Source organism: Labrus bergylta, chromosome 12, assembly GCF_963930695.1.
Source record: "Labrus bergylta chromosome 12, fLabBer1.1, whole genome shotgun sequence".
Classification (NCBI taxonomy): Eukaryota; Metazoa; Chordata; class Actinopteri; order Labriformes; family Labridae; genus Labrus; species Labrus bergylta.
The window spans coordinates 29268671-29283457 of NC_089206.1; the positions used below are offsets into that span (position 1 = coordinate 29268671).

The 14787-nt window shown below is 37.5% G+C and overlaps 1 protein-coding gene across 5 annotated transcripts in view; it reads right to left on the minus strand.

Annotated features, from left to right (window-relative positions):
- tp73 (tumor protein p73) overlaps positions 1-14787 on the minus strand; it is a 27976-nt gene continuing 13189 nt past the window's right edge. For all 5 annotated transcript variants that reach the window (XM_065961062.1, XM_065961063.1, XM_065961064.1 and 2 more), the window contains 10 exons: positions 7884-8070; positions 7507-7622; positions 6272-6381; positions 5388-5527; positions 5134-5222; positions 4721-4848; positions 3976-4130; positions 3699-3831; positions 2185-2278; positions 1-1935 (listed from right to left, as the gene is read on the minus strand). In XM_065961062.1, the coding sequence (XP_065817134.1) occupies positions 1534-1935; positions 2185-2278; positions 3699-3831; positions 3976-4130; positions 4721-4848; positions 5134-5222; positions 5388-5527; positions 6272-6381; positions 7507-7622; positions 7884-8070 (1554 nt within the window). In that variant the 3' untranslated portion in view covers positions 1-1533. The remainder of the gene's footprint in view (positions 1936-2184; positions 2279-3698; positions 3832-3975; positions 4131-4720; positions 4849-5133; positions 5223-5387; positions 5528-6271; positions 6382-7506; positions 7623-7883; positions 8071-14787) is intronic.

Consider the following 14787-nt stretch of genomic DNA (forward strand, 5'->3'; position numbering starts at 1 on the left):
GGAAGTCAAATATTTTAATGTAAATGATTTTAAGAAAAAAATACTGAACTTAACAACCTCAAAACAAAATCGAGAAGTACATTATATAAGTTCACATCTTAATATAAAAAAAAAATTATCAAGGAAAAGGAATCTTACCAATAATATCAAAACAATCACTATTATTTACATTGTGGTAATATATAATACTGATCATAAGCACAAATAATCCTAACTATTTAACTTTTAAAGCATTAAAGTGCTCTTTCTTTGACCAGTTGGGTTAGAGTATTTGTGTCTTTGAGAGTGAGAAGACATCCATTTAAAAAAATGGCTGAAAGTCAATACAAATCACTATCATGGTACAACGTCATGAGGTTACTCCAAACACATTACACCATTACTATAATTATATCATGATTTATCCTGCTGAACGGCAATCTAGAAATCAAACTGGAATGTTGCTATAAAATATCCACAAACAAGTGGCATGAAAAGACTTAGCTACACAACCAGCTATAATCAACATGTATATCACTGTGAGGACCTTGCCCTGCAAGGTTTGTAAAATACAACAAGAAGGATGGGATTCTAACTTTTGATCTAGTGTCTTGGGGAACAGGTTTGCTACTCTTCATTTGTTATTAACATTTTTGATGAAATCCCTGCTACTAAGATATAATACTGATTTTTCTATTTCGTGTCTGTTTTGCATTTCTTTTTCTACAAAAATAAAAACAGTATTTCCTAAGTGTTAATGAAAATGATTGAATGACAAGCCTAACTTCTTCTACAATGATCTTGTAGGTTTTCATGACATCATACTTTGTAAAAGGCCCATTAAACATTATAGTTAACAACGAAATGAGAAGGACATGCTAAACTAGAGGTCATCACATTATGGCCATCAAAAGTCGACATTATGTCACTGTGATTTGATGTTACCATCCAGTTCTCTTAATGTTTTAAACATGAGATACAACATTTTGAATCTACACACCTCTTTTACAACCACATCTAGACCGAAACATTTACAAGATACAGTATATACATATAGACACAGAAAGAACAATGAATGCTCATTGTTTGTATTCCATCACAAAACTGACACTAGCAAGTGATGACATGAGGAAGCTACTGTAACCAACATGAGACGAATAGCTAAATTTTGAATTTCCCATATAAGTAAAAAAAAATATTATATTGCACATTGCATCCAAACAACATTCTTTTTTCCAGAAAAAAAACCCTACTTTTTTTAACATAAACATGTGCCCAAACAAATAATCCAGAGCATTTTGACCAGCGTTGCCATGACAATGCTACGCTGATATTTGCTATTTGGACTTGTTATGCCATTTTGCGTCACAATGTGTTCAATCTTCTGAGTGGACAAATTGTTCAAGCACAGGATAGGGACTGCACTTAAAAGTGCATCAACACACTGAATATATGAAATATGACAGCAGCACATTTTTACAGGCCTTATTCTCTTAGTAGGTTGATGCTGACAATAATATTGGCAAAAGAACAGTCCGACGATTCTTTTTAGGCTCAGTGAACATCACTTTCCATGAACTCCTCCTTGATGGAGTGCCTGCTGCGTGACAGTTTGCAGTCGGGCATGTCAAAACCAAAGTCAGCCCATTCGTCAGTAGCTGCTGCCATCCCTGTCGTCCCAATGACTCCCGACCTGTTGGGGATTGTGATGGTGTGACGAACACGAAAGTGCACAGCCTCCATGACGCGCTGACGTTGCAGTTCCCCACTGGCAGCCCCGATGGCCGCCATGGCAGAAGCAGCCATGTTGCTGCTGGAGCGAAGCAGCTGCTGACCGTGATAGTCGTGATGATGAGTAGAAGCAGGCAGCTGGAGGGGAGCACCTTGTTTTAAGTCCTGCAGTCCTCGCCAGATGGCCAGGCGGGTCTGCTCTGGTATCTTCAGTGCACCCAAATCCTGGTAAAGGCAAAACAATTAAATATCAGTTTAATGTCAGAAAAATCAAGTACAAATGCAGTCCACATTGTACCTTCATTATTAAGCAATACCGTTAAAAGACTTTCACTGGCTCCTTTTTACATTTAAAAAAATCTGTTTTTTATGTTGTTTATTGCGTTTCCTGGTTTAAATTTTAAGAACATAACATTTGTAACTGTAGTAATTGTTTCACTGTGAGATTCTGGATGCAGGAAATGGAATGGTTACCTCCATGGAGAGAGTCTGCAGATGGTAGACAGACTGGAGGCCTTGGGAGGTGAAGTACTCAATGAAGTTTTGACAGCCCAGACTGGTAAGAAAACTGTGTGGGGAGAAAAGCAGGGCTGCTTAGACTACCATCAGATCACAGCTACAAAGCTCAAAGACGGACTACAATAAATACCACATATGACTCACTTGGCCTCACTTGGCCTCAGTGATAAAAATGGCAACCGTGCTTGAGCAGAAAAAAACTATTTTGACTGGATAATAAGGGTCAACTTTTATTTTTAGACAACACTGAATAGAAAAACACCTCATTCTGACATGTTACATCATAATATCCCCGTCTTCTCAAGCTAAATTGATTGAAATAATTAGGGCAGTGATCTAACTTCAAGAGTGCCAATACTAGATAGAAGATAGCTATAGTGGAAGTAATATAATAAACATGCATTTATATTAATGATTCATAAGGCCATTCTTGCTTTGATGAAGAACCTTTATTAAAATACATAGAATGTAAAGGTACACATACAGTGTAAATGATAAAGAAGCTAACTGTGCAATTTAACTGTACAATAAACATTACATGTAGAAATCAAAAGGGATCAAAATGTTTCAATTGAAAAAGTATAGGCATTAAAAAACTGAATTGAAACATTATCTTAAAAAAATAAAAGAATGTGTTTTTTTAAATTAAGCACAACTTAAACAATGACAAATGCCTTTAAAGAATTAGTAGTGCATTGCAAAGAATGGCGGTGCTAGCAGTGAATGATTACATTGTGTTATTGTATGACACACATTAGTGTATGTCACACAGTTTGGGAGTTTGGATTAGCATAACAAACCCACTGGCAGCTACAGTGCAGGTTCATAACTCGGGAACACCTTGGCAATATGAACAGTGCAATCAGACTGGGTTTATGAGCTGGTTTTTAATGGGAGCTGATCAACACAGCTGACTGAAACATTTAGCAAATAGTAGGAGCAAGCCTGGGAAAGAAAGCCAGTTACTGTGTAAATAACTACTGGCTAAGAAAGAAAGAGCGGGACAAATGTTTTCAACTAATGACAGGCTTGAGTTGATATTGAAGTGGCCAAAATGTGAAATTACAAACCAAAAACACACTTTCACTTTGGTCTTAAAAAAAACTCCATTAACCTCCAACCAACAGAACCTGTTCAGGTAGAGTCTACTTTCATTTGGATTGTGTCTAGGCATAAGTTCCTATTACCCATTGGACCTCCATCATGGCACCAGCCATGTTTGTAATGAGATGTGAACTAGCCTTTTCAAAGCAGACATAATCGTATCAATCTAACCATATGGCACTGTTCCATCTACACACATTTTGCCTTAAAGAGAACATCAAAGGGGTTAAAAATCAGATGAACATTTCCAAACGAACGGATTGTTTCAGCATCGACACAGCACCCATTCAAATGTATCCTGACAAGTGGTGTCTGCTGGCCCTGTACAGAAGGACAAGTAAGAGTGTCATTGGAGGGTGAGGTACCTTACAAGGCCGGGGTCAGGGTTATATGAAGGGGGCGGGCTGCAGTGGGAAGCAGACACTATAGTCTGACTGCTGTGGCCACCATTCAGGTCACCATTGGCCTGCATGTGATGGCTGTTGAGCATGTTTGAACCTGTGAGAACAGTGGGGATGGTTAATGAGATAATGCTCAGAAAGTAAAGCATTTCTTCCTGGAATACATTACAACACATTGCTGTGAAATGTGTTTTTGATTTAGTTTGATTTGGTTCAAAACAAACGCATACAATATACTCACCCATATGAGCCATTGAGCTGGGGGCAGTGTGGTGTTGCTGGGGCTGCTGCCCCACCAGCTGGTTGACTGAGGGCTGTTTGTTGAGGCCTCCGTGGACATGGAGCTTGTTCATGTTGGACAGTGGAGAGTAAGAAGAGGGGGACGCTATATGGCTCCTAGAGAGAAGAGGATAAAGGGTTCAGGTTAGATGTATTTCAGTGATTATTTCTTAGTTCGTTAACATATGATACTAACAAAAGTCAAAAATATATTTATTTAGCTTTTCATTAGGTTTAGTGTTTTACATTCTGAGTTTTCAACTTCCACCACTCCCCTTTTATTACATAACGCAAATATTCAAGTAGTATCTGGATGTTTAAAAAAAATGCATATTTTTACATGTGCATGGGTATTCTGTCTTACACATCCATGTACAGTATGTCCACTATATCTACTGTTTTATATAGTATGACTAACTGATTAAATAAAACAACCTGGATTTGGATTCTGACAAACAGAAAATCTCCACTAACAGGGTTTCCCTCATTTCAGGGTTAACAGACTCAGGGTTTGCACTACAGCTGCTTCTGAAAAAGGCCTCTGATGAGCACCAAAAGGTAGTTGTCCTCTTTAAGTCGGGTTAAGCTTGATTTATGATTTATTACTGTTAGAATACTTTTTTTTTATTGTATGTTCATAGATTAATTAGTCTTATTCTTATTATTGTGTGTGTTGTTGTGCATATGTTAATTTTGGAGGGACTCACGGTCTTTGCAACATTTGCTGCTGTGTTTGTTGTCTGTAGGAGTCCACCAGGGGCTGTGGAACCAGCTCCACCAGCTCTAGACTGTCTTTAATCTTCATCAGCAGCTCAAAGTTATCCCGGCCCCGGACCTACACACAAACGCAGCACATACCAAAATATTATTTTAGACAGTCAGGGAATAAGAACACACATTTGTTTTTCACCTTTATATAATGTTTGAAATTATATATCAGTCATTATCAAATACTCCTAAAGAAATGCAGTACCTTGTAAAAAAAATAGTTTGATTTGAATTTAAAATATATTTTAATTGATTTTCTACCTTTTTAATCTACTGTATATCAACCTTATTTGTTTTATTTGTGTTGTATTATTGTTATTACTTTTACATGACAAGTGAGAAAGGTTCTTACAGGAATATAGTAAATCTCCTCTTCTCCATGCCGCCTCTTCCTCATGTTTATATTCGGACTAGGAATATTTGTTGGACTCTGTTTGAAGTCTGTAGACAGGGAAAAAAAAACAGGATCATATTACATTTCACAGTGCCATTTTGATAATCAAGCTATGTCAGACCATTGAAACAGCCAAAGAACAGAATAAGTATTAAAAAAATGTAGCGGTAGTGGTACAAAAGAAAAGTGTCATTCAGTATAATTGAACTCACTCCGCTTATTGGCACCGCCATTTTTGGCACTCTCACTCAGGGCCTGCTGTTCCCTGAAGTGGTCCTCGTCTGCTTTGCGGTCTCGACCAGGACACGCACATATCCGACCTTCAAATGACCTTCTGCCCAACACTTGACCACTACGATGATGATGGGGAATATAAAATATGCACATTGAGTAAAGTTTGTTAAAAACACTACTACTATGTTCCATAACATTCAAAACTAAGTCCAACCATATCTATTCTTAAAGGCTTGACTTATACTTGTTCAACTGATGCACTAAAACGTAGCACACACATGGATTTAATGTAAATGGTAAAAATGTTAAATGTAGAATAGGTATAGGCTACATAATGTATGTTCTGCACTTCACTGGTCAGGTTGGTCTTTTTTATATTTTCTTGTACAGTAAGTATGTGACAGTAGCTCAGTCTGTAGATTCTTGGGTTGGGAACCGGAGGGTCCTCGGTTTAAGTACCAGTGCGGACCAAAATATGGCAGTTGGTCTGGTTGCTGGAGAGGTGACAGATCTCTTTCTGAGTACTGCTGAGGTACCTTTGAGCAAGGTACTGAAACCCCAACACCTCTGGGTGCTCACTGTGTAGCAGCTTGTAGCAGCCCCACTCTGACATTTCTCCACTAATGCATGTCCACAGCTCCTATTTGTGCATGTGTGTATTTCAGGCCTCTGTGTGTCAGAAGCATGTCTCTTAATAACACAGTGTAAACCAAAATTTGCCTCAAGGATAAATAAAGAATGTACAATTAAAAAATTCTTAAAACCCAAGTACCCTAAAATAATATAATTAAAACATTAAAAAACTGTGATTTGTGAAGAACCTGTTGTGAACTGTTGTAGAAATGGTTTATTGTTGACTTACTCTCTGGTTTCCAAAGTGATGATGATGAGGATTGGTCTCCTGTTCATGCCACCAACACAGCTGCTGTTGCACATAAAGTTATACAGGATGGTGGTAAACTCTGTTCCGACCTGAAACACAAGTTTAACCTGTAAGTGTTTGCTCAGAGGTTTGAGTTTTGTTTAAGTGTTGATTTAGTCTCTGACACTCATCAAAACTTTTTTTTGTATTCGCATGACTCAAATGAATTCTGTCAGACTCTACCTGTGTAGACTTCCTGCTCATTTTACAACAACTATAACATTCCACCACTAGAGGGCAGCGTGATACAGATCTTTATGTAAAACTGCTCCGTTGTTGTTCAATTAGCAGCTCATGTGCATTTACTGACACATGATTTCTCACTCTTATCCTTGTGTGGACATGCCTGGTGTCCTTTTTCATAGATCCGCTTCCTATGAGACACCTTACTGAAATTGACTGTTTCTTGACTGACAAGAATGTGTTTTAGACAACTGCATTCTGTCTGAATGTAAAAAATAGTCTGCTCTCACATATTCAATTGTTTTTGATCAGTAAGAGAAATCTCCTCACACCCCCTTGCGGTGGAATAATTGGGAAATAAGAATGGGTTGGCATCATTAGTTTTACTTTACCAAAAGAGTAATACCCCATGTATTAACTTTCCCTATTGATCAAAATATCTGATGTGAAAGGCAGGCCTATTATATTATTTTTTTCAAGGGCCAGAAGGAGAAAAAGTAAATTAGAGCTGCAATTCCTTCGTCAGACCTCTTATGTCAGGAATTTGAACGTTTTATACAACTACCTTTTAATCTTAGATAAGGATTAAGTTGTTGAATTACTCAAAATAAAAGCATGCATTTAACTTTTTCAGTTTTTTTTCCCTAAGTCCCCTCATATTCAATAGCATAAATTAACTATTTTAATAAAATGCACATTTCTGTGCTTAACAATGGACAAAACCAGTGAATGGGCTAAATACCTTCTAAAATGACGATTTAAAATCAAACAATGTAGGGTCAAATTAATTGATCTAAAACCGGCTGCATCAACACTGTGAATTTTTAATAAATTTGCATTAAGCCCCTATTTAAGGTCCTTAAAGGGTTGGATTTGATCCATGGGCCAATTATTGAATAGGTTTGATAGGTTTGTACTGAATATGTATCTTACAACAGCAACATAAAATAATGTGACTTTTCTTTACACACAGCTGCTAATGAACCACCAACCTGTGGAGCCTCATAGGGCACAAAGACACTCTGACGTCCTGTGACAGGATCATCCACATACTGAGAGAGGTTATTCCCCTCCACCCGGATTAGGTGACTGGCCGGGGCCACTTGACCTTTGGATAGAATGATGGAAGAAAGCTGAGGACACAGTTTGCTTTATCTAAGTCATCACACATTCCAGACACCACGCATAGTTTGTTAAAAACTCAATGAGCCAAATGTTTGCATAAAGAAAAAAAACACAAACAAATTGATGAATTGAATGAAATTAATTGATTCTCATCCTCTCTGGGGAGAAGTCACAGTCAGTGAATTATTTGGTGTACTCATAAAAAAGGTACACTCAGTGATGTTCAAAAGATCAATGAGCATACCATCATTGAAGTCTCGTCCCAGTTCATGGTTGGGGCAGCGTTTGACCACTTCTGTGACGTGCTCCGCCTTTTTGTAGACGGGCATGGCTCTGATGATGCTGCCATGTGGAGGAGAGGAGGAGAGCTTGATTTGGATTGGACAAGTCTTTGCTATCTGGCAGTAGAGCTTCTTCAGCAAGGGAGAATACTGTATGGGAAAAGAACACAGACAGTGGACAAGACAAGCTTCAGTCAGAGATCCTTATATGAAAACTTGATATTTTAAAGGAGGAATATGCACACCCATTTCCTTTGAGCTATGAAGTCATCAATCAGCACATAGCCAGAAACAAAACAAAAGTACTTATCCAGAGAGAAGAAGACCGGTTATATGGTCAGCATTTTAAATCTCTTGGCAACCAAAATGTCTTTTCAAACAACAATAGTTTACCTTCCAGTTTGAATCCATTTTCAAGTATAAGTTATTAAAGGAAAACTCACTAGATAGTTTATATAGTTTTTATAGTTTTATAGTCTTCTGACTACTCAAAGCGCTTTGAGTTTCATTGATGAGTATTCTTTCAGCATTTGAGTTAAACTCTGGGATTAACCATAAGGAAAAAAACATTTATAGTTATGTTGAGCTGTCAATGATTTCCAGAAAAAAAAGCTCACATAAGCTTAGCCATGATGATTGTTGATATAAGCAGAAATTGTGATACTTGAGTTGCATTAAGGTATTCACTTGATCTTGACACGTTAAAGAGACTACATATCAGGATATCTGTGTCCAGACTCTTGGCATAGGCCATATAGGCGGTTAGCCTAGAGCGCCTCCTCATGCCCTTAACCATGAGCACTCCCTTGAGGGCAATATAAATAGCTGTGCACAATTTTACCTTTTCTCACCTAGTTGTCCTTGAAAAGTTTTGACACATTTTTTATCATTACAAATGTAGTGACTTTAACTGCAGCAACAAATTCAAATACTGCTCCAAATATTTGCTTTGGCTTTGCCATCATGTTCACAGCAGAAGCAGCAGAGTCTGTCGGCATAGGAATCCTCACAGGGAGGAGACTTGATATCCAGTCATGGTGATGGTTTCACGTAGAGAAAGCAGACTGACTTTGTAATATAGTATCTAGAGTAAAGCCCCTGTGCTTCTCAACAATGTACTTGAAAATGTCAGATGAAGAAAAGATAAGTTTCAAAGACAGAATTGGTTTTTATTACATTTTAAAACGATTCAAATGCAACCTAAAAAAATAACAATTGGAGAGCAGATAAGATGAGATTCTGAAGGTGACAAGAAAAAAAAACGCCCCTAGGCATTACATAGATGTTTTTTTACTGACTGATACTTACCTATACATAGTAGAGCAGATAGTAGTATTTATGTAGAGCCATATGGCACTACAGCTGATTTTCCAAAGTACTTATTTTGATTCTAAACTTTGAACAAGAACAATAATGATGTGAAATCCTGTCTCTACTATTAAAGCCCAGCCATTTCAAAAAGGGTTAGGTTTTATAACCACAAAAATGATCAATTTATAAATTAGAATCATCTTTTGTGAGTGCTTAAAACTTCATAAAATATATATTTTTTTAGTCTTCAGGGCTGCAGATGCCATTCGAGGTGTCTCAACTTATTTGCAACATGGGGAAGTGTGCACATTAGCTTCTGCAGTCAGTGTGTGAATGTGGTGTGAGAGGGTGAATGTAACTTGGGGTGTAGCTTTGAGTGTTCAGAAGACTAGGAAAGCGCTATACAAGCTCAAGTGTGTGTTCAGCTCCACGTTTCGTCATTAGATATGAAGCGTAGCATTAATACCAGAACTACAGTATCAGACATGTATCATCTTGTCAGACAAGAGATCTCTGGTGATGAATAAACTGGGTTTTATTCATCATGTAGAGAAGGATGTAGAGAGATTGAGATGAAGGAGATAAATACTGAGATATTACAGACGTGATTAAAGACAAAGGGACACTTTGAATAGTCAATTATCTGAAAATGATGGAAAACTTTTTTTCCCCAAAATGTTCAAAAACACCGTTTAAATTATCTGGATGAAAACAATAAATAGTTTTCAGAATGTTTGATTTAAAAGACAACCATAACCAACAGATGGTGACAACTCAACTTCCTTTTTAAACTCAAATTCGTTCATTTCTTTTGTTAAGGGATTTTATACTGCAGTTCAATTTTAGCAATAAAACACTAAGGCATGCCTTAACTGACATTTCAGATATGATATCTAATAACATTCCCCTTGATAGATCCCTTAATTTAGCCATCAATCTAGTCATCCCACCAGCCAAGCAGTCATCTCTCCCTGCCTCTACAGTGGACTGGTGCAGGCAGGTCCTAACAGGCTCCAACAGACACAGTGATAATTGCCAGACAGTCATCCATATACACAAGCAGCAGCTTGCCTGCTGCAAATTTTGCTTAACTATCCAAATATCAAATATGTTTACGCACATACAGTCACACAGAGCTGATGTACCATATTCCTACTGTACATACTGAACAAGTAGATGTTTTAAACTATTTGTAACTATATCATATTCAAATGAAAACAGACATGTGATGAATCTCCTTCACTTTCTTTAGAGTCATGGTAACTGAGGTTTGTTTCTCTGAGAGCACAGGGGGGAAAAACAATAAGAAATCTGAATCTATTCAAGTTCACAATAAACTGACTTCTGTTGTCCCAAAAGTAAATCACAGTAGAGTATTGTGGTTTAAGAAACCATTTGAGTATCTTGTGATTGGAAAAGTATGACTGCGACCTGTGTATAACTGTCACATTTCACACTATAAAAAATAAGTAGCATTGTGTTGTGAGCTATACACCACACTCTCAAGGATTCAATCAAAGTTTTGGCTCTGTCCATGAAAAATACATCTATATCTATATTATGTCATAAAAACAGATTTAAGAGTAAAGAAAGTAGTGGTTACTTTTTTGCATGCCAGTCTGGATTATTTCCTTTCCTTTTTTTTATCACAAAGAGTAGGACCGAATTGGGGTTTAAGAATAAAAGCGAATTGATTGATAAGTTGATTGATTGAGTCTTTATATCGGACAACGGCCCTAACGTCCTTACTACAGTACAATCCTTGCATTTGCTGACCAGATTTAACAGGATCACATTTACTTGAACTTATTAACAACTGTCTGTTCTTCCTTGTTTGTTGTCATCAATAAAAATAAATCTGAATTTTAGAAAGATCTCTCTTCTCGAATGAGGTTTTTTCCAGATCCCATCCTCCACAGGAAGGCCATCCGTGGTGTGGCTATGGATGATGCATTGGGAAAGGAAGGGAGAATGATGCATTGTGCAGGGCGTGTTGGGACCTGTGTCCTAACGGAGAGATGCTAATAGCTGGGAAGAGAGCTTCTGACGAGCCGCCTTGCAGTGCATGCTCAAGCCCGCATCCTCTGCATCACCCCCCTCCCCCCTGACACATACTGTACGCGCACACACACACACACACACACACACACACACACACACACACACACACACACACACACACACACACACACACACACACACACACACAAACTGAAGTCGGAGTGTATGAAAAGATCTCTTATATTTTGACAAGGCTAAAGGTGTTAGATCTCATTTCCAGCTGCAGTGACGCGTGTCTGTATCCAGGAATCATCTTCAACAGGCAAGACAGCCGCCGAGTCTCAGAGAGCGATTTTCGCTAATGTACAGTGTCTTGACGAGACAGGAAGGGGACTGGGAGATTACCAGACAAGCTTAACATGAGCTTGAACGGATTGACTGTATGTGGAAATATTGTAATTGTTTGTTCTGTTCTCAACTGTTCCATGGATTTTTGTTCTTTTCTTGTCTTCACATTTTATTATTATTTTCCCTTTTTCAGCTGTTAAATAGTGAAGAAAATTTTCTTAGAAGCCACTATTTGTGAGGCCAGAGTTTTTTCTACTATTCAGCAGACAACTTGTGAAAACTGGATTTAATGAAAATGTATGCAATAGGCAGCTACCTTTCTCGTAATCTCCCAATAAATCACTGCATGCCAACTGCTCTAAGTGGGAGGCAGAGAGGGGTGGTGAAGGGGGACGGCAATGAAACTGATTATAGTCAATATGCTCCGATGGCATTTGGTATTTCCCACTGCCTGAGGCCACGAAAAATCAACTAGAAACCCAGAGACTGTTAACAGAACAAATGTAACTATAACAAGGAGACTCAAACTGGTTAACAAAGTCTTCTTTTTTAAGCATGGTCAAACAAAAGACTGTTCACAATAAGTGTTGTTTTGAAGTCTGCTCCTTTTAAGTTCTGCTCTGTAGGGGTTGCCATCTTGGTTGCTTGGAGCCTGAAGTGACCATGTTAAGATGAGAGTGTGGACTTTCAGGGAAGCAACAGGTTGGCAAATGCTAGAAGTTATTACCGTAATTAATATTTAGACTATTCCCAAAGCTAATTTATTTATCAGTGTTTCCCACAAAATAAGATCCTTTTTGTAGCTAATCAGATTTGTTTATCTATTTGCCAAAGCCAACAACAATCCTTACTAGCGAAGTTAAAACAATACATATATGTATGTCATTGAATGAGCCAAGAAGTCGGGAATTAAACCAATACTTGCTTAGTTGTATCAGCCATCTTGGATTATCTGTTTGTAAATTAATGGTATAGCAAACCATATGTCCGAAATTTGCATAGAATAGCTGAGATGACTCAGGGCTGCAGATGCCATTCGACCCTAACCCTAACCCTAACCCTTTATGCCTTTTGAATTATCTTAACTAGTGATTTATTAATTGTATCCCATCAAGAATGGTGAATAAAGCTTAAAATAAGACCAACAATCTTTTTGTACTGCAGGATTAGAGCTGAAAATATATTTATATCTGGCTCAATGGACAAAGTTTGAAATGGGGGTGTTATATGGGGTTGGCTTATTTTGTCCCCAGACTTTCGTGGCCATTTGAAGAACTGCAGGTTATGAAACTTGATTATTTCTGTCCTGGTGTTTGCTGCTTGGTTGAATCCCAGGCCTAAAGGGAAATTTGCATTAAAACACATACATAGATGACTTTGCATTCCTGCTGCAGCTTTTTGAAAATCCCCTCAAGTAAGTTATGAAAAATTTTCATAGTAAGAAGCTTGAATGTAATCAGTTTTCTATTCAAGAAAAAACACTTGTTAAATCTCTCTCATTGTGTTTTTACTCTGAATCATGAATAATCTCACTGTGCTTTGTAGATTTTTATTTCAAATAAAAAATTTTAGTCTGACTTTTTGGGAAAGTGTTCAGAAGGAAACTTATTTTTTCTGATCATGAATAAGGCTCTCTGTAAGTGGAATCCTACTGTATCCTACAGGTTCAGACATGATCGGGCTGCATTATATCACACAGCAACAATATAACTACACTTAAATACATCCTCTGATATTCCACCAATCCTATAATCAGGCTCATAATATAAAACAAAGCATTACAGTAAACTCCATAAAGCCATGAGCAATCACACAGTCTGCCTCTCATTCTAATCCTTCCAGTTTAATGGCAGCAAAGGCATCTGAATAATCACAGGTTTCCTTGAAATCCCTTTTCTGCTACGTCACCACCTGTAGCTTCAGTTGTGTGCCAGTTAAAAATCCTTTGTCTGTACTATTTTAAACAAAACAGACCAAATTGTTCAGCCAGGTGGATTCAAATGTTTGGTGGTTGTTCATAGAAACTGGGATCACTTTCAAACTAGTATAAATGCAAAACAAATCCACTAAGCAGAGTTTACTGTGTTGCAAATGGATAGTTTGGATGGCATAGTATGGTAGAATAGCCCCTGACAACAAATGATTACATCTGTTGTCAGGGTCCCTTCATTTTAAATAAAAAAGGGGAAACGTGTGAAGGACATAAACGTTTGGTTGATATGAAAGGCAAAGTAGTAAATATTAAGTTCATGCCCACAGATTGAAACTGGTTTCTTTCTTATTTCAGGATTTTATTTAATTAAAATAATTATTCAGGAAAAAATATCTTTAATGGTGTCTGTCGGTTTATTTTGGCCATGAACAAGATCCTAAATTCATAGATTGGAGGGGGGGGGGGAGCAACAGGTCAAAGACCACCGTTCTAATGTCCACAGGGGGATCTTCTTACATCATTTTTAGATGAGGAAAAGAGCCCACCACGCATGACTACTTCAAGCAAACAAAGCCATGGCAGAGGAGCACTCTCAGTCCATCCCACAGACACTCACAGAGAGAAGGAAGTGCAGTTTGTCTCTAGGTTCTCTTGTTTCAGAGAGGTCAACTGTGTGACAGTCAGCAGTGACACCTTTCTAGCAGGGTCATGACAAATTACACAGTTCCCATTTCACCTGTCTCTCACCACATCACGTCTAAAAGTAGCCGTTGGTTTTTTGAAGTGGTTCCCTAAGTTCTTAAGTCCAGTTTTTTACAATTTAAATATGTAGTAGTGTAATACTACTTCCTTTACTTCTGCTATCATGTATTGGTAGTTAGAGTAGGAGTTAGAAGAGTTGTTCTCACACATTAATGTTTTATTCAATAAAAAATACATTTTATTTTATCACTGTTTTAAAATGAGAAAAAAATATAATTTTTCAACACAAATACACACTGAGAAAAAAAACATTTCCCAAAGTTTTATATCAAATATTAGATGTTGACTAATACTTTATTATTATGATGCATATTCACTTCAGTGATCTCATTCTGAAAAATTTACCAATACATAATGGATACAGTCATAGGCTTACAATACACTCATTGTACATAAACTGTAATAAATTGAGTGCTACTGCAGGGGGGAGGTTCTGTTTAAACTGACGTATCAAAAAATGTATATTGATTTTTAAAAAGATAAAACGTTAAGGTGTGAAAAACAAAATGTGT